This window comes from Atta cephalotes (genome assembly GCF_000143395.1).
Source record: "Atta cephalotes unplaced genomic scaffold scaffold00037, whole genome shotgun sequence".
In the NCBI taxonomy this organism is placed as follows: domain Eukaryota; kingdom Metazoa; phylum Arthropoda; class Insecta; order Hymenoptera; family Formicidae; genus Atta; species Atta cephalotes.
Window position 1 is genome coordinate 49,310 of NW_012130101.1, and position 21,737 is coordinate 71,046.

The window sequence follows — 21,737 nt, forward strand, 5'->3', positions numbered from 1 at the left end:
TCTACAATTAAATATGACATTTTTTTAGATATTTTTTAAAGATTTTTGGGGATTTCTGAAAAATTGTGAGAAGTTATGAGAAAAATTGTTTTTAAGTATATGATAAAATACGAAAAATGAAATATTTTGTATAAGAAAATATGAAAACATATGTTATATCTGAAAATTTGAAAGGAGAAATTTTACGAAGAATAACAAAACATAAAAAAGTCATTTTCTCATTGCATTTTATAAATATTTATGAATATTTATGAGAGAGTGATCGTTATGAGAAATTATAATATTTTATTAACTGTTGAGAAAAAATTTGAGAAAATATTTGAAAATCTGAAATATTTCTCGGATCGTTATGAGAAATTTTGATATTTTTTATTAACTATTATTGAGATGAAATATGAAAAAATATTCAAAAATCTGAAAAATTTTTCATAATTTCTCATTGAATTGTTATGGGAAATTATGATATTCTATATTAATTGTTGTTAGGAAAAAATAGGTTAGGAGAAAATATTCAAAAATCTAATATCTCATAATTCACATAATTTTTCACAAATTATATATATATGAGAAATTATGAAAGATTTTATGAAAAATTATAAGAAAAATTTTTACCAGGGGTCACATGAGGAGAGGCTGCAAATTCGAAAATAAAAATATGATGCTGCAGTTGATTGATATAGCGGAAGACCTTATTGACAATCTTGTTGTAGGTAATTCTCTTTTCGATAAAGCAGTAAATAAAGAACAAAGTAACAAAGTAAAACAGGATCATTAAGCAGTATTATTTCAGTCAAGGTGACTTGCGGATTCGAACACACGCTGGCGCTCACAGACAAAGGAAATATCTATGCCTGGGGCGGGAACATGTTCGGCCAATTGGGGATCGGTAACCAGACGGAGTGCTATAAACCAATCATGGTAAACTTATGTTTATCGTATTTTCGAAGGAAGCAGAACAAAAAAAGAAGAAAAAAAGCAAAGATTGTCATGATTAGTAATTAATTATATCAGGTCAAGCAAATTGAAAAGATGAAATGGATCGACATCACAGCTCTGAACAATAGTAGCATCGCTGTCACTGAAATAGGACGTGTCTACATTTGGGGTGTAGATTATCGCGGTAAGAGTATCATCCCAACCATCACTTCATTCTTCAACATACCTGACATGCTTACACAGTATGGGCCAAACGTTATGCAAAATCGATGAAGAACCGAACATATTGGAATGCTTGAAAATTGCATTCGATAATTCTGTATGTGTCCATATCTTTGTTTTACATTTTCGAAATGTACTATGAAACAAATGAACAATATTGAGAGGGAAAAAAATGTAACTGAAATAAATAGCTCTAAGGTCTGTTGATTTTGATTTGAACTTTTATAGTTCAACTTTTCTCTTTTTCTCTTCATGTTAAAGAAAAAAAAGAGAAGAGATGAACAATGCAAGAAGTTCAGTTAAAAAGAATAAGTTTCCAATTACTAATATATAATATATAGTATATTCATAGTTGTGCATAGTTATTATGTGTACCCATATAGTAAAATGTTAATAATTTGCAGATTGTGAATAAATATGATCATATTCCTATTGCAAATCCATATTTATCTATGTCATTTCGCATTAAGACTCGATATTTATCGATAAAAACTACTGATATACTATGTCAATAGATAGTAACAAAAATCGACTCTCAGTGCATCAACGATAATAGAAATCGAACATAAAAGCTGCAAAAATTCTTGCTGTCAATGTACTGGCAAAACATATCAGCAGGTCCTATTTCTGGAAGCAGTTTACCAATATCAGATATTATAAATTTTGTTTAATATCTTCCTGCTATCAAAAATTGGTAGCATATTTTCTTTAACATCTATCTTCATATTTAGCTGTTTGGATATTATATTTAGTAATATTTCCACTCTTATCATAGTTAAGATTTTATTAATATTCCTGGCGAAAAAAAATGTTTACGAAAAAGAATATTGAGACAAGATTTCAGAAATTTTTAATTTTTCGTAGATATTCATAGTAGAATTTGAAAGCAAAGGATTTCTTGCTTTTTCAAACAAACAACGTCACTTTATGTTCCACTATCCGAATATCTATATCTATGAGGTGTACAACTAATAAGAATTTCTAAGATCTTATCTATGTTAATTTTTCGTAAAATTTTTCCGCCACCTTAGGGCCATCTTACTTTATTTTAAGTATAATATTATTAGATCGAATTTTTAAAAAATTTTTAGAAATATCTTTGTGAAAAGATGAAAAAATATTTTAATTAATAGAACTGGTAACAAAGTTTGTTCCAAATTTTTCAGATTTTTCAGATAAATGTAACATTATTTTATGTACCAAACTAAAATTCGGCATATATTTGTCATTGACTTTTTCTCTCATTTGTGACATAGTTGACGAGCGATCTCAAAATACAGGTGGAAGGCAAATGTATCTATGTGCACAAGGCTATCTTGAAAATTCGTTCTTTACACTTCAAAAACATATTTAAGCATGATTAGGCCGAAAACAATCAAAGGTAATTGTTTAACAAATATCAATGTTATTTATGTTAAATTTCTCAAGTTTTTGTTCATGCTGTCGTTCTCTTCCAGTGTCATCAAGATTAATACATTTTCCTATGTTGTCTACAAAGCATACCTGAAGTATTTACACACCAATATAGTCGATTTAATCTTTGAGAATATATCAGGTAAGTCGAGTCTATCATGAGTGATTATTGGCCTAAATATTCATCGGGCGTATTCAGCGGACTAAACATTTGAATGAGCGCTCGTTGATATTGTATATTTTTCTATATCATCCAATCAGATTTTCAGATCTGAAAAAATATACCAATAGTAACACACTCATTCAACTGTTGAATCCGCTGAATGTGCCAAATAATTGAAGCAATATTTTTTGTTAACAGAACTTTTTGATTTGGCCAACGCTTACTTTGAGAACAATCTCAAGAAACAGTGCATTCGTATAATAAAGCAAGGAATTACTGTATCGGACGTCGTCTACTTTTATAGCATTGCAGTGAAGTATAACAGAGGTATAACACAGGTAGTCAAACGTTGTCATTTTTAACATTTATTAACATTTCATTGCGTATAAATTTACATACGTACAATAATTGAATGCTGTTGACAATTTTTTAGGAGCTCGAAGAATTCTGCGTCCAGCTCGCTGTTGGTCACATGACGACTGTAGTGGAAAATTTGGAACGGAAAATTTCGCGAAGCTAGATCAGAATTTGATGAAAAACATTTATAATTAAGGCGAGCAAAGCTGGCTGCTTCAAAAATTAATTCCGTCTATTTTCTTCAAGAGCGCGAGCGTGATATAGTAGACAACGCACTGGTCTAATATACTGTAAGAGTTTTCGAATTCGATCCCCGACAGAAAAATTTTTACACTCGTAATTCCTCTCAAAAGACAGTGACAAATCACTGAGTAGTATACTTGATCAAGAAATCTTCTTATCGAAAATTAATTGTTCGGAATCAGCGTTTAAACTGTAGGTCCCCATATAGATTTGTTCGCGTCGCATGTTTCAGCATGCTCCAATGTGCTCTTGCTATAGCTTCTACTTATTTCAACGAGCGCGTTAAAGCGAGTAAATGCTATGGTAGGAGCATTTTAGAGCATGTTAGAGCATGCGACACGAACAAACCTATTAAGTACGATCAGTGTGCGCGCAAAAATATATGAGAGGGAGACATCTACACGCTGAGATAGCGTATGGCACTTGAAGTTTTCTTCAAAGAGATAATGCAATGAGAAATGAATATCATCGATATGTTGTTGCATAAAAACTTGCCATATATTTTATAATTACATATTTTGATGAAATATTCTAACAATTCTTTTTCTCAGTCAAGTCAATTGTATTACTCAGTCTTGAATCAATTGTATTATGCTTTTAGGGATGCGTTCAAGAATTACGCCCAGATAACTCTAGTGCACTTTTGCTATAATTTACGTAAAATGAACTATAGCCTAGAGTTATCTAGGAGCAACTTCTGACAACTTAGTACTTCGTGTAAGTGATAAATTCACCTGATTGTGTTCAGTCGTTCAAATTACCTCGCGCATTGTAATAATTCACGCGAAATTCTTTTGTCAATTTCAGAGAGTGTGAGAGATATTGTGATTTTGCAAAGGTAACTGAAATTAACTTCGCAAAAACAAAATGAAAACTCGCTAAAAGAAATCAATCTCATGCCCGCAACAATGTTGTAATCTGCGTAATGAATTTATTGACGACGTTTCAAATATGTCGAATGTGAGAATGTTCACAAATTTTTTTTTTTTAAATCATTCTTATATAGCGTATTGTTGTTTACAATTAGCGATCACGTTGAGTTCTCGCCAATTTTGTTCAGCATTTTGCGAATTTTGTAAAATATAAATAAGTATGTACATGTAAAATAAAATTTTCTAACATTTCCTAAGTTACAATATTTTGTATTTTGCTTATGCTTGTTTATCTTTACAAATCATAACCTTTAGTCTGATACGGGCATAAATCTATATTATCGACTAAATCATAATTTTTGTATATTTTTTTTCCTCTTTTACAGATTCCTTATCCATTAAAGTGTGTATATATATATATATATATATATATAACTTTTAGTATATGTCTTAATATTTGGCACCGTTGCGTCTTTCGTATTCAGAATTAATTCCATCATTTTTACAAGTGCATAAAAATTATTAAGCGATTTTTTAATGTATATTTCGACATTTTTAGAAATTTGTAAAATTATATATTTATAACAAATTATATATAAATTGTATATAAATTGTATATAAATTATTACAACTAAATATGGTTAACAAATGAGAAAAATGCACTTTTTCATACAAAACTATAAAACTCTGAAACAAAAATGTTCAAAGGAAAAATATGTTTCCATATCTTAAAGTTAGCATACCAAACTACAAAAGAAAAAATAGTTCAATTATCAGCTGTCCAAAAAATTTAGTTATTAACTTGAAAATGATGTTTTTTAATATGCATAAATGGCTATAAATTAAAAATATATTGCATTTACATTTTAAGTAATGCATTTTATTATTGCTATGTGTTAAAAAAACTTATAATGTATTAGGAAAATGTTTTTTATAATATACAAACATAATACAATAATATTACAGATATTTAACACAATAAGGATGCCAAAAATATTTATTAAGGGCTAATATATTGTTAGAGTTAAATTCTTTTTTAATAAGTCGCAAAATATTCCTGCAATACAAATGAGAATTAGCTAAAGATAAAGAAAAAAATTAAAAATTTTTTTAGTTAGTAGTACAAAAAATGTACGCTATGTACACATGATCATTGTGATCATAGATCATTTGTGATCCAGAGGTGAACTTCGGAGTTATTCTAGTTAAAGAATACATATGAATTGAGATCAGCAACGCACTAAATTTGTTCTACAGATGTCAAACTTTTTTTTAAGAATAGAAAAGAGACTGGTATTTGATCAGGTGCTCTTAGTATTTCAAAGAAAAAAAATGCGCAGAATATAAATAACCCAAAAGAGAGTATTAAGAGTCAAGCCTGAAAAAAAATTTTCGAATCTGTAATAGAGGAAAAAAGTAAACCCTTGCAAAGCGTAATTTCGTATTGGGAGAAATATTTTTTTCTACGCTTTGAATTTGACACAAACTCAGTATTGTTCGTTCAATTTGAATCCCGCCTCATGTTTATTTTCAATCTACAAGCTATACAATTTTTATATCAAGCAATTAATTATGTTAATCTCAAGTGATAGTTGTGCCAGAAAAAGTGGTTTTTAATTTTTTTTTATTTTCTCTTAAAATCATGTTTTGCGAGATTTCTTTTTATGTATTTTTTTTAATTCTATAGAAAAAAGTTTGCAATTCATAAAGTCAATTCAAGATTTATAAAAACGTAATAATCGTGGTAAAACAAAATGAAACTTTAGGATTTCCTTAATAATCAATACTAATTTAAAAAATTGAAATTTAATATTCTAAGTTAATCTTTATATAGCAAGCATTTCTTTATATTAAACATATCTAATGAATCATAGATAATCAATTTTTATAGTAAACAATACTTTTTACAAAAACATTACAAATACATTATTTTTTATGCTTATATCTTTAAAAAAAACTAGATTTTAATTACACAAATGCAGATTTTTATTAAAAATTTTTACTAAACATTATTTTTAAATATTAATGTCGTTAAGAGAAAAATATAGATTTTCAGTATTGGCATATTGGAGTGATTATCGTAATACAACCTAAGACATTGAAGTATAAAATTTTTATTTTTTAATATTAAAATTTCTATTAGAAAATATTTCTAGTCAATTAAAATTAGTGCGAGCTATTAAATAATTACAAAAATAATAAAGGATTACAGAAACAATCAAATTAACGGCTGAATTCATTACCGTAAAAAGCATTACTATAAAAACATAACATCGTTATCGCAGATAGAAAAAAAACTAATATCATCGAAAAAAAGTAACAAAAGCAGTATTACAAATGTTAACGTGTTACTTTCCTGATATAACTTACATCACATATATACATCACGTATATATACAATAAGAGCAAAGAATTTATTTCATAAAAAAAATTCGTCACTAGTAATCTGTTGCATATAACTTTTACAAATTCATATTCTACATATTTATATTTATTGACATTTTAATAATCTAACACTTAACATAAGTAATAATAATAACTATATAAAAGAATAAACAATAGACCGATATATGAATAACACAATTAAGTAGAAAAATGTCTTATTCGGCCTAGCTAGATCTCAATGTTTAACAATATTATTAAAAATTAATAATTAAAATTGAAAAAGGCTTCAAAGATTAAATCAATAAAGAAATATAAAGCTAATGAGAGCTGACAACAGTTATATATGTAATAAAAAATAATATATGTCAATCACTAATTACAGACATTTCGATCATAAGATCCTCTTCAGTGTAATAATAAAATTATCGGAATTAAATTGATACATATTGTAAAACAATAGGCGAATGCTGTCATGAATCATTATTAGGCTGTTGTCCAAAATTAAGAACTTCATTATCGTCTGTTGTACTTAGCTGGATATCCAAATAAGAATTCAATCATTTAAATTATACTCAGTATAATGATGATCCATTATAACGCGATTATAACTATGTCTTGAAAGCGTAAATTTCGTAATTAATTGTGTTATTCACATATGATCTAATATCATTTGTTGTATATTTCACGCGCTTGTACCAAACATTTCCTTAATGTATACTAGTTACAACAATAATAATTATGCGTGCTTTCCAGCAAGCGACAGTATGACATGTGATGTGAATGATCATTTCATCTTTGTTTAACATTGACAAATGATAAAGTAATATCATAATGATTCATTGTATTAGATTGTGTCGCTTAGAAAGCATATCAGTAATCATTTATAATACAGTCTCACATAATGTAGTCTCTTTAGTAGCACTAGCATATAATTTGTCTGATGACATAAGTGATAAATGTTTTTCTTCGATCGTCATATTCATTGATGTTTCTCCTCTTGCTTTCAATGCAGATTTAAAAACGCAAATGGCATTAACCGAAGCCGCCGAAAGTTTATTGCGTTTTTTCGAAGTTAAATCATACACAATGGAAACCATTGTCTTCGGATCGCTGTTTGAATTGGGAAGTGATCGAATAGCATTTAGAATATTTATTAGATTTGGATATTTGGCCATATTATTTGGATAAGAAGATCGTAAAATTTTTTTCCACATATTGTCGAAATTTAATTTAGAGAGACCTTGTTTCTCGTTTGTTGTAAAATCTGATGACAGTGCAACCCATTCCTTTTTTAAACCATCTTCGTCAAAACCGCCAATAGTTTGAGCTATAAAAGAAACATCGGCGAATGATGTTTCTCTATCATTATCGAATAAATGTAAGGAAGGTTTAAAAACTTGTAATTTCGATAAAAACACATTGTCTACAGGCAACGTCTTACGAATGTTTTCTGCAGTAGTTACATAAAACTTTAAGCAATTCTTTCGAATTGTTTCAACTTCGTCTTCGTGTCCATGCTCCATTAATTTCTGAAGATATTTTTCACATTCTAATCCCAATGTAATTTGATATAGATCTTTTTGATTCTCCTGTAAAGAAAATACTACATTTTTAGAGAAAGGTTTTAAATACTTCTCTTTTAAAAAATTTTGACAGATTTGAACAAGAAAGTTTAAAGATTTGGGCTGCAAAATATGTATTCGCGTATCTAATGCTTGAAAAAATGTATTGAATTTATTGAAGAAATGTAATATGTACTCTAAGAACAGGAAATAAGCTTTTAACTCTATATTATCCATCATAGACAACAAACATTCTTCAGCTCTTGTTTTCTCGTTCACAGATATTTGATTAAGAAAATGTTTAATTGTATCCCAAGATTCCAAAAGTTTTTTTATACATAAGTAGTGAGAACGCCAACGTGTATCATTTAATCGTGATAGTCTATTATTATTTTCTTGGAAATATTCACAAAATTCAGAAAAAACAGATGAACATTTTGGACTACAGTTAATATAATCGCCAATTCTTATAATAAATTCCTCGCAAGCTATGGGTATTTCATTGCATGCAGCGTGAGCTGCTAACATGGTAGCATAACAGGGACAGGAAAATGTTAACAAATGCGGGCATTCTTCTTCTAATTTCTCTTTGAATAATAAATGTTTTCCTGTCATGGTAAACGCACTGTCACACGACAAGGCGACAATATTTAAAAACAATATCTGTAACTTCCACATTTCGCATTTAAATGCAAGGAACAATTTTTCCGCATTGGAATCTTTGGCATCAATGTCAATTAGTTTAACTAGTTGTGATCGAATGTCTAATGTGTCCGGATCAACATAACGAACGAGAAAAGTCATCCATTTCTCATTGTCAGACGTTTCATTGATGAATATCGTAAACTTTGTGTTCTGAATTTTATTGACCACACGTTCCGTCTCGATTGGGCACAAAACATTTGTAATAATGTTTTTACATTTGGTACGACCCATACTCATGGCTTTCAACACGTTAGGATCTTCTCCTACATGTCGGAAGAAACTAAGAATTTCTTTTGCATTTTGGTGGGGAATATTTTTATCGGCAATGAATGCAGCAAATCTAATTTCTGCGGATTTTTTACGTTCTTCAAACGATGAAAGCAATTCAGTTTGCGTAGCCCGATTATGCGTAGCCTGCGTATCATCATTCGATTGCGAATTGTTATTCAATTGACTTACTTCAATAGAATTAGTTTTATCTTTATTTATATGTGCTTTGGATTTTGAGTGACGAATAATTTGCGATAAACCACCAGCAGCAGATTTGTCACACATTAAACAAAAAATAAACTTGGATCGTGTGGCACTTCGCGTAACCAACTTTTAAATTCCGCTCTATCCAACCATTTCTGTTGAAATATGGATCTACGAGATTTTTTTTCTAAAAAACTATCATCATCGCTACTGCAATCCTTATTACTATTATTTTTATGATGCGCAGATTCCGCGTGTCTCGAGATATGTGTTGAACCACACGAAAAACTTTTATCGCATACAGTGCAATAATAAAGAGTATTATCAGATGGTACTTCTCGTATCCATGACTTGTACCGCACATCCGAGAGCCAAGCTACTGAAAACGTTCGCTTAGATTTCTTGGTCAATTTAACATTCGATTCCATATCGATTATCAAAAAATAAAAAAATTAAGAAATACAATAACATTAATAAATGTGTCGTTATTGTGAGAATAATATGCCCATCAAATCAGCAAACAGAGATCGACAAAGACAAAATAATCCGAAGAATAGAAGTCATCTATGATAATAAATATCTACTAATAAATAACTACTAATAAATAACTACTAATCGTGTAATAATTACGAAAAAATAGACTTATTATATATATATATATAACGCTTAGCAGATGTACTTATATCTAAAGTATATACATGCGCGTCTCTTACTTAATACAATATGTAAAAACTGTCCAACGTGAATGCGACTTCGAGAAAGAGAAAAAGAAAGATAGACTCTTTAATGAGAAATCGCTATGCCTCTGATGTTTGCTTAGGGGCTCAATTATGTTGCAAGTCCGCATTAGCAGCGGAAGCGTCTCAAAAATTTTCAAGATCTCCCGAGAAGGGAGAAGAACCTTCAGTTATAAATTCAGTTTTCTTTCCTTTGCAGAAACGAGTTTTCCTCTGATGTATCCAATGTGCAATCGATGGAGAGCATAAAATAAGATCACTTTATCAAGCTTATTTTCTTGATGTCTTAGGATCATGCAGTTTTATTACCGTTTCTTCTCCTATTATTTAAACATAAAGACAATGTTTTTATAATTAAATTAAATAGATCAGATGGCCAAATTTGAAAAAGACAGATTTTGAGCAAAGTCTACTACAAAGAGATGCTCCAAAAATACAGGATTTTTTTCACCTAATTTATAACCTTCAAAATTTGAATCGAATTGTATGACAAATGGAACATTAAATAATGGAACATTATACTATAATGGAACATTAATCTCAGAAAAATTTTAAGTTGAGCGTTTCAGAAAACCAAAGTCAATTAAAATGGGTTGCAAAAGATTCATTTCAATGTTCGCGAATGCATACTTATGAAAATTTGAATTTATTTTAATATCTAAGATCTTTTTATTCATTTATAAGAATTGCATGAAGCACAATTGAATAAAAAAAAGATTTTTAAAATACGCATTCGGATTAAAAATTTTAATACAAAAATTTCAAAAGACAAATAAATACAAAGATAAGAAAGATAAAGAACAAATTATAACAAAAAAAATTTAAGAGCAAAATTTTTTAAGTTCTGGAAATAGTTCTGGAAATATGAGAATTTTAAGTTAAAATTTTAAGTCAAATTTTCAATGCCCAAGTACAATAGACACAAAAAAAAGTTAAAACAAATTGCATTTAAAATCGGAATTAGCAAAAGATGTATTCTTTTTTTAAGAACAAAACATTATTTTTTTAAGCGTATTTTTAATTCTTCATACATATTTTAAACATTTATTATAAACATGTATTATAAAAAACATGTTTTAAAATTTTGAAACATGTTAAAAACATGATTTTTACCAACCCAGCTAAAATGAAATATAAGTATATATTTAGGGAATCGATTGTGTATTTTGAAATGAGGTGAAAATTATAAAAGTGAGCAAATTTATATTTAAGTGTAGATCAATGAAATTATAGATTTGTTCGCATTGCTTGCACTTTTTGTCTAAGCATCTTCGTTTTCTTTCCCTTTGATATTATGAATATATATTTATCTCATTTTAAGCAAAAAAATTTTGGAAATTCCAAACAATTCAAAAAGATCTTAAATATTCTAATAAATTTTTTCACTTTTGTCATTTTTACATTTCACAAAACACATTGGACTGTTCATGTTGTTTGCACTTTTTGTACTCAACATCTTCGTTTTCTCTCTTTTCAACATTCAAAAGATATCTATCTCATTTTTAGTGTAAACAGGCCTGTTCTTTTTAGCTTCTTGCCACGGTTCATCTTTTCTCTTTTTCTCTTCAACGCAACATCAAGAGAAAAGAAAGATGAATCATGCAAGAACTTTAGCTAAAAAGAACAGATCTAATATTTTTAGGGATTTCAAGAAACACGAACAGGATAGCGATCATATAATTTTTTCTTTAAAGAGGAAAAAAATTATATGATCGCTAGTGTTCGCTAGAGTTAGGCCTTATACACAATAGAGAAAATATTAAGAATAGGAATAAATATTAAGATTTTAACCTATTAGAAACCTGTGTATTCCGGTGTAACTGATATCTGATAGATTGAAATCTTAATATTTATTCTTGTTTCTAATATTTGTTCTATTACGCGCAGGTCCTCTAGTAAGAGAGACTCTAGTAAGAGTCGAGACATAAGCAGTTCCTCTTCATGATTGATGCCGTCTTATTTCAATTTGTTAATGTGTTAGTGAATATAAATGAATAAATATCCTGGTGAAACTTTTTCTCATAATTTTTATACGAATTGGATATTTTTCAGAAATACTCAAAATATTTGGAAAGTTTACATCTTCTCTTAGAATTTTTCATACAATTGAATTCTGAAATATTCTGAAATTTCTCATCCCATAATAAAAAAAAATATTTTTAAATTTTTTAGATTTTATAACATTTCATCAGAAATTATTACAAAAAAATTTAGAAATCTTACAATATTTCATAATTAACATATATGAAAAATTCTGAGAAAAGATGTAATTTTTTGAAAAATGTTTCAATTTGTATAAAAAAAATCTGAGAAAATTATAAAATTATATATAGAAATTCTGAAAAATTATATGAAAAATTCTAAGAAAAATTTTCACCAAGGCAAGAGCAATTTTTATAAATGTAGTATCATATATTAAGATGATGACGTCGGAACGGACATTTTTTCGCTTCGGTCTAAGTCAATTATCTTAAAATAATTATCGCCAATCTAATTTTGATCCCCTTCTTATTTTTCCGAGGAAAGGCAGATGTCATTTATTAAAGAAGAATAAGAATTATTTCCGATAAGAAATGTGGCATCCTTTCGGTTTTGTGTCTCGACTCTTACTAGAGTGACTCTAGTAATGTTCGCTATTCACAAGGGATCATTTCGGTTTGTATAACAAATTAGTGAAGATTCTTGATATCAGTAAAAATTGACAACATAAGATGTAAATTAAGAAAAAAAGCAAGAGCGTATAGGTCGTGGATTCCAAAAAATTTAATGTTATACATATGGTAAAGTTCTAGAACGATTTAGGTGTGAGAAAAAGTTCGTGGCGTTTTTCCCGTTAGATAGCATTAAAAAAACGCCACGAATTTTTTCCCACACCTAATACGTACGCATTTCTGACAATAGCATTTTTAGTTTCACGCGACGCGCAAAGTCTATCCTATTATGATTAATATAATACCGTCCTTCTTGTATCTTCTGCTTCCTTTCTTTTTTTTTAACTCTACTTTAAATTATTATTACTTTACACACAAGGTAAATCCAATCGTGCAATCTCTACGCGGTACACCTTAGATAATGCCAGCGATACAGTAGCGGAAAATTCTTACGAAGAAAAGATTTGTAACCAATGTTCTGGAAATGTCTCAACGTCAGCATATAAAGAAGCTTTGAAAAATAGAAAGTTCTGTTTAAGATTTTTGTTCCGTTTAAGATTGTGTTAACTTTGAAAGTATTTTCCAAGGTTATTCTAAGATCAAATTAATATCATCTGATAATTTTTTAAAACCTTATTACTTTTGTTTCAAATATTTTTGAGATAAATCAATGTTTTTTAAGATATTAGTCGTTGTACAACTTTTACCATGCACTGTAATTACTAAATTTCTTGGAACTTGTGACATCTGTCAACTTTTATTGATATCAAGAATTTTCACTAACTTGTATAAACAGAGATGATCCCTTGTCAGATCTCGTGGAAGGTGCTATTTTATTCGTAAATTTTTGTCGTATGACAAATGTGTGCAGAACAGAGAGATCCTCGGATCTCTCTATCCTACAGCCAATCGACAGACTTGAAAAATTTGTCGTACGACAAAAATGAAATATCATTCAGAATCTGCATGGAAACTTTCGTTTAGCGGTAGCGAAAAAATGTATGATCGATCTCCTGTTGATATCCAGTAAGTACAATGCTGTTAGCAAAATGTCGGCAAACTGGCATCAGATCAGAAATGTCGGCAACTGATATCAATTGTGGCCGCGTTTTGCTTTTATTCTGTTGACAGAATTTCATTCATATGCGATATGATTGAACAGTAGATTGGCAATAGAAACGGAGAGCAGGAGCTGCAAATCTTAGATTTGTTTTCTATTCCTCCACTAGTTACACTAGTTCAAAAAGTGCACACTAAAATGTTTTCTGTTCCCAAAATGACGTCAACGACGGTGTTTTTTGTTCAACAGAACTCAGTGCACGAGTTCACTGTACTATCTGCACTAGATCTGGAATCAGTGCAAGCAGTACAAGCACTAGTGTACACTAGTTCAGCCACAGAAAATAAACCTTGTACAAATAGTACGAGAATTGGTAATTATTTAAAAGACACCCTTCATCTTCAATTTCAATGAAATTATACTCATTTGGCACGTTTTTGTATGAAACGAACAAATCGGCAGTAAAATGTACTTAGTCCTGCGAATCGAGATATTAAGCGTTGACGACTATTGAGGTTAGGAAATCTGTCAGCGAAATATCACGATGAAAATATGTACTGCGATCACATTTTCATGCTTTAGGGCTATGTATGCGTAAGTTTTTTACTAACCTACTTCTATAGCGATATATTAATGTTTGTTTATTAATATTTAAATTCACCTTGCTTTCATCGTTTAAAGGTTTACAATTTTTCGCGCATAGCAAGAACAGAACAGCTTTCATTTTGAATAAAAATGCATCTAATTTCATTAAAATCGGAAGTGAAGTAACGATTCTAAATAAATACAGACTAAAATATATGTACACAGCGCTTCATTAAGTCGGTGTCAGATTTCCTAATGTCAATGACAATGTCATCAATTTTAACGCTTAATATCTCAATTTGCGGGCGACATTTTATTGCCAGATTTTTTCATGCAAAAATGCGACAAATGAGCATAATTTTATTAAAATTGAAGGTGAGAGGAGTCTTTTAAATAATTATCTGAGAATTTATAAGTAATAAAATGATAAATATATATAAATAATAGCAAGCCTACATATAAAAACATTTTGTGTCATCATTATCTTTAATCAAGAATTTTTTAATGAAATCTTTTCTCTTCTTTTAATGAAATTTTTAATGAAATTGCATTCATTACATGAATCTAATACTTTCATGTAAACAATATGGGACGTCATTTTTATCTTGCATTCAAACGTTTTTTATTCTTTGTCTGTATGCTTATATTCATCAGTTCTGGATTGCACTAGTTCAATTCAGTTTAGTTCTAGTGCAATCCTCATGCAGTAACAGAAACAAATCTCTTGTCCAGAGATTCACTCCACTGCCAGTCTACTGACATAGTATATATCAATAAATTTTGTTATATTTTTATCAACATCGTCAGATATTTCAGACTCTACAGATATTACTCTGTGTAAAATTTTGTTTTTCCGCTATCAAATTAGTAGAATGCTCTGCTTAAAATCTGTCTCTATTTACTTGGCTATCTGGATCATCAAGGATCTCATTTCACAGAACAGAGCAACGTTTTTGTTCTTAGACTTTTTTACGTGAGACAATCAAATATGTATATTATTATTAAAATATAACTAGATGCTTACCTAAAAGATATTAGAATACAGTGTTTTTAAACTGTTGATATCGAATTACAATTTCTTAATCAATGAAAACCGTCTTTTTGTCTCCTGACTGGCACCAGACTCACATGGATCCGTATTCTCATACAACGGTCAATGAAAGGAAAGACAGTGATGCCAATTCGCGGCCGCTTTCACTTGCAGCACGCTATGGCATGTGGAGGGGGATAATGGCTCATACACACAGAATGCGAGAATTAAGAGCAGTTCCAATGTAAATCGGGTAGCACACTTGCTTATTTTTCTACTGGATTAAGCCTATTCTACAAAATATGCTCTTTGCTTCCTTTTTCTTGCTTTTTATCTCTTACTTTTTCCTCCTTTGCAATCGTTTTATTTACAATTGTATTTCTTGCACGTGTTTCCTGTTTCCTGTTTCTTCCCAAGTTATGATTTGATCTATTCGACTTGTTTACACTTTTTTATACCTTTTACTTAAAATGAGATAGACATATATTTGACGCCGAAAAGAGAGAAAATGAAGATGTTAAATATAAAAAGTATAAGCAAGTCGAATAGATCAAATCATAACTTGGGAAGAAACAGGAAACAGGAAACACATGCAAGAAATACAATTGTAAAAAAACGATTGCAAAGGAGGAAAAAGTATTATTTTACAATGTGCTTTTGTTTTTTGTTTTTTACTTTTTGCTATTTTTACATCGTGTCTTTTTGCTTCTTACCCAGTTTTTTGTTGTCATTCTAGATAAACGTTATATAATGATGTCATTTATTAACTCTTTCAAGATATTAATACAATCTTCTGATTGGTTGGTGACTTCTTAAGACTATTTAAGATAGTTAGAAGACTACTTAAGATAATCTTAAATATAATAATAAAATCTGAATATGAATACTGGCCTAAAAGATGAACCACCAATCATCATGCTTGTAATCATGTATCATCTGCATTTCCATTTTGACGCGACAATGACGCGACGTTCAGCGGACTCAATAGTTGAGTGAGCGCTCGCTATTATTGATGTATTCTTTTAAATCATCCAATCAGCATTTTAGATTTGGAAGAATACATGAATAGCAGCAAGTGCTCACTCAGCTATTGAGCGCTCATTAGCTACATTCAGAGAAAACAGCTTTGCAACTGTTATAAAATTCTTCAATACGATTGGTACTTATTTTTAATTCCTTATAAATCTAAACCAATATTGCAGAATTTTATAATAGTTACAAAGTTGCTTTCTCTGCTCTGAACGCATTTTCATCTCATTTAAAAATATACAATCGATCCCCAAGGCATCTTTTCAAATTGAAATTATTTCCTAATAAATTTCTACTGTGTTTTCTAAGGAAAACGGAATAATTCCAATTGGAAAAACCATTCCGACTTGTTCCATGATAGATGTCTCTTCGATCGGCCGCGAATCACGACGCACGACGAGTCACGGAACACAGAACGCCGCGCCACTTTCGCGGTCGCAAAAACAGTCGGCGAGCGAATGCGGCGCAAACAGCTGATACCGTTTCTGCGGCACATCCCTTACGTACGGAAGCACATGTCCGCCGCGCGATAATCACGCCACGGTAATCGCACTACTTACTCCCTGTTACTCCCACGTATTCTTCCAGCGATCGGTGAACGGTGAAATTCGAAGGCACGTGGACACACCGGTGATACTAGGCGCTCCGTCCCTGAATAGTCGCATGCGATGAACTACGGCCGGCGATAACCGGCATACCCTCATCGTCCTCGTTGTCGTCGTCGTGATCGTCGTCGTTATCGTTTATCTACAAGGAGAACATGGCCGATCGCGATAGCGCGTCCGAGAGCGATTCCAGCTCGATCGACGGCGGACCGATCATGATGCCGCCGTCGCCGATTACGCGCGAGCAGCTGCAGAAGCGCATCGAGTCCCTGCAGCAGCACAACCGCGTCCTCAAGGTCGAGCTTGAGACGTACAAGCTGCGGGTAAAGGCTCTGCAGGAGGAAAACCGCGGTCTGCGTCAGGCATCTGTCATCATTGTGAGAATTGATTCTTTCTCAATTTCTTTAAGCTTGTATCAGACTAGAGATTAGGCTTGTTCTTTTTATGTCATTTTCGACCGATGTAGATTATATTTAATCTCGGTGCAATGTACTTTTTATCTTTTTCTAGTTCTTAGAACTGGGAAAGTATGAGGAATAAGTTGAATCAAGATCAAAGTTTAACTTTATATTAGGGGAAACAGGTATTAATAACAAAGTTTAACTTTATATTAGGGAAAACAGGTATTAATTGAAGATTCAACTTTCTTCTTTTTTTCATCGGAGAAAAAAAGGGAAAAGAATAATACTAGAAGTTCAGTTGAAAAGGATGAACCTAACCTATTAAAATAAAGATAGAATTTGATCAAAGATCAAAACGAAATTCACAAAATTTGATATTGGTTTTTTTTCTTATAATTAAATTCAGTCTCAGACTGGTATTTATAGTTAGTTCTTATTTCAAGTCTGTCTTAAGTAATGTCTTAATTATACTAATGTGGCTCTGATTGATTTATGACATCTCAAGATAGAATTTAAGACAATCTTGAATATATAAGAATTGACTATGAATACTGGTCTAAGTCTCAATTTTTAATTTGATATAGACATTAGGTCTATTTCTTAGCTGATTTCTTGCAAGATTCATCTTTCTTCTTTTTTGAAAAGAAAAAAAGGAAAGATGAACTGTACAAGAAGTTCAATTAAAAAGAACTCCTTTTATTGCAATTTAATTAAAAAAAAAGAGGGCTTTGTGAGTACCAAAGAAACCTTAGTAGTATATACTGATAATAATGAGACAAGTTTGAATATTAATTAAGGCTGTTTCTATTTTATTCTATATTTGCAAAAAACAAGAGCTAGTATGTTTTATATTTGAAATTCTCTGTAGCAAGCGAAGGCCGAACAAGAAGAGGAATTCATAAGCAACACCTTGCTGAAGAAGATCCAAGCTTTAAAGAAGGAGAAGGAAACTCTGGCTCATCATTATGAACAAGAGGAAGAGTGTCTTACCAACGACTTATCACGAAAGCTGAATCAATTGCGACAGGAGAAGTGCAAACTTGAGCAGACATTAGAGCAGGAGCAAGAATGCTTGGTGAATAAGCTGATGAGGAAGATCGAGAAGTTGGAGGCAGAGACGTTGGCCAAGCAGAGCAATCTGGAGCAGCTGCGACGTGAGAAGGTCGAACTGGAGAACACTCTGGAGCAGGAACAGGAGGCGTTAGTGAACAAGTTGTGGAAGCGAATGGACAAGCTCGAGGCTGAGAAAAGGATGCTGCAGATCAAGTTGGATCAGCCTGTTTCTGATCCTACTTCACCTAGAGAGATCAACAATGGCGACACTGCCACAAACTTGAGCACGCACATTCAAACTCTGAGAAGTGAGGTCGCTCGATTAAAGCACACTTTGCTGATTTCACAGCAAGAACGTAAGGATGCCATCTTTAATAATAAAACTACTGATAATTTAATACGAAATAATTTGCAAACTTATTATTGGCACATAAATATTTTTAAATATTTTTCCAAAATTCACAATTGGTTTATTAAATGTAGAATAATTTTTCTCTAAAAATATAATATTTATTGCCTACATTGATGTTAATTTTTTTATATATTTGATCGTAAATTTATACGATTAATCATGTACGAAAATCACTTTAACCTTAAGTGATCTTAAGCGGTGTCAATGAAATTTGAAGACGAATAAAACTTAAGCTTTAAGCCATAAAAAATTGACCAATCATGGTCGATTGTTCTCTAGACATTCGATTGTAATTGGTCAATTTCTTACAATTAAAAATTTAAAGCTCAAGTTTTACGCCTTAAAATCTTATTGTAGACGCTTTATTCATATTTAATAATACTTCGATGTAAATACATTTTCAAATTCATCTTCAAATACAATTTTAAAGATGCTTTTTTTGTTTTCAATCTGCAATGAAAACTTTATCGAATTCAATCTCTTAAAGTTCGTCATTAATCGTTTTTAGATACGGAAAAAATGAAGCGATATGTTAACGAAGAGAAGCAAATACGCGAAGAGAATTTGAGACTGCAGAGAAAGCTGCAGCTCGAAGTGGAGCGTCGCGAAGCCTTGTGCAGACACCTCTCGGAGTCTGAGTCCAGGTCAGAGTTAAATTCTACAAACTGCTCATTAATATAATATCTTAAAATTATTTTTATTATCTTAAATTGTAAATTATATTAAACTATAAATTTGGCATAACTGAATCTTAGACTCGAAAGATATTTATTGTTCCTAATCTCACAGACATGATTTTCGCAGCTTGGAGATGGAAGAGGAACGGCACTACAACGAAATTGTGATGTCTGGGGGGAACATAAGAACTCGTACGGTATCCAGTCCTGTGCCCTATAATCCTTCGCCTAGTTCTTCAAGGCCACTAAGTCCTGGTGAGTCTTGACAAGATTTATAAATAGACAATATTTAAATAAATGGAACTTTTAAAGATATAATCATAGTATAAAAATATAAGATATTTTGCGCGTAATGGCCGGCAAACTAAACAGGACAACCAATCAAATATTTGTCCCAAATCAGAATAACTAATCAAATGCTTATCCTAAACAACGCTTTGATTGGTCAAAGAGCAGTTGTCATGTTGAAAACAACTGTGCATCCTTTGAAATATCTTATATTCTTATATCATGGATATAATAGCACAAAATCTAAAATATAATTGACGTTTTCTCGGAATGCATGTTTCGTGTTTAGCGGATTCATGTGAATGCGAGTTTTATTATTAGGTGTTAACGTGCTAGGTTCCACATCCAGAGAAGGTTTCAGTGCAAACCGGTGCTATGCTTGTGGTCAGCCGACTGCCCTTCCATTTGCGAGCTCGTCGCCTCCTTCAGGGGTAAATTATTGTGTACAGAACTGCTCAATGTTGGAAATTGCTTATTTGTTAAATATGATGCGCAAGATATTTCTTTCTCCTAAAGAATATTTTTTTTTATCAGAAATCTCGTTTTAAAGAAGAATTCTTACTATAAATCAATTTTTTTTCAATATCTAGCATTGCTCAACGATTACATTCAATAATTATAGGAAAATGCTCTTTGGTATTTCTGGGAAACGATTACTTTATCTTTATTTGTGTTCGCGAATGTTTATTGAAACAGGGACACATCGTGGCACCATCCAGTAGACGGACTTCAGATCGTTTCGTCAAACCGGCGATTCCGCCCACTATCGTGAGTCCTGGTGGACCGCCGACCATCGCTCCCAATCCTACGGTGAATCCTGTCGCCGCGCCCCATCCAGGATCACCGATGGACATTGCGAAGACATAAGTCATCAAGTTGAGGAGAGGGCTCTCCAACAGAAACCCCTTTTATATAATCGTGCGCAAGGTACTTCTCTAAATGGTGCGTTCCAGCTAAAAGATACGCGGGGAAGTTACTCGCATTTTGGTTTGAGGCACCACTGTCGGCGCGTTTTCTTCTCGGATGTTTCCGTTCGTTAACTATTACTTCAGCTCTAATGTGTAACACACGGGCTACGGCTAAGAGAGAGAGACTTAATTATTTCGATCTGAATGAGCAGATATAGAGTTAAATGCAATCGCGAAAGCGTCTCGCCTCTCATTGTTAGTCGCGGGGTAGTTCTTTCCGACCTCCCGCTTCTTCGGTGATTCCTCTTGTATGATGCCTGAAGTATCATTCAGACTGAGCTCCTTATCGTACTATGCAATTAATATCGTTTGAGTGTTCTACATAAGAGAAATGATAAAAAAAAAGAAACATTGACATGTTGCTTCCATGTTCCAAGTAATCATAGCATAAATATCGAACGCGAACGCTGAACGGACATCTACGTGGCATATTTGCGATATTATTGTAATCTTACTGTGCGTTTAAAAACGTAAACGAAAGTAACTAGGGTGTAGTGTTGCGGTATTCACACAATTTAACAGGTATGCATTTGTTTAGCTTTGAGCCTGAGTAATCACTTAGCGCACGCAGTACTGGTAGAGGCGGAAGCATAACTTTAGAGAAAAGATTTCGTTAGTTCCTTCGAGAGGATTGTCTGATCTTAGAATGCATAATCAGATAAAGTCAGACTTCAGGGAGATCTTAGCGATCGGGAGATTTCGGTATCTGAGAAACTTGGAATTCAATAATTATGAATCTGTGTGTATGCGTGCGTGCGTGCGTGCGTGCGTGCGTGCGTGCGTATGTGCGTGCGTGCGTGCGTGTGTGTGTGTGTGTGTGTGCGCGTGTGTGTGTGTGTGTGTGTGTGTGTGTGTGTGTGTGTGTGTGTGTGTGTGTGTGTGTGTGTGTGAGAGAGAGAGAGAAGAGAG

General features: G+C 31.7%; 2 protein-coding genes and 1 pseudogene across 2 annotated transcripts; 2 read left to right on the plus strand and 1 right to left on the minus strand.

Annotated features, from left to right (window-relative positions):
• LOC105621721 overlaps positions 1-3,317 on the plus strand; it is a 6,038-nt pseudogene extending 2,721 nt beyond the window's left edge.
• Positions 3,318-7,472: 4,155 nt separating this feature from the next.
• Positions 7,473-9,413, minus strand: LOC105621804. Its single transcript, XM_012203256.1, has one exon. It carries the CDS (start codon positions 9,411-9,413, stop codon positions 7,473-7,475), a length of 1,941 nt encoding a protein of 646 aa, XP_012058646.1.
• Positions 9,414-17,184: 7,771 nt separating this feature from the next.
• LOC105621722 (coiled-coil domain-containing protein 6) lies at positions 17,185-20,727 on the plus strand. Its single transcript, XM_012203180.1, has 6 exons — positions 17,185-17,406; positions 18,299-18,839; positions 19,404-19,539; positions 19,700-19,827; positions 20,182-20,291; positions 20,557-20,727. The coding sequence occupies exons 1-6, from the start codon at positions 17,185-17,187 to the stop codon at positions 20,725-20,727; spliced, it is 1,308 nt and encodes a 435-aa protein (XP_012058570.1).
• The last annotated feature ends 1,010 nt before the right edge of the window (positions 20,728-21,737 follow it).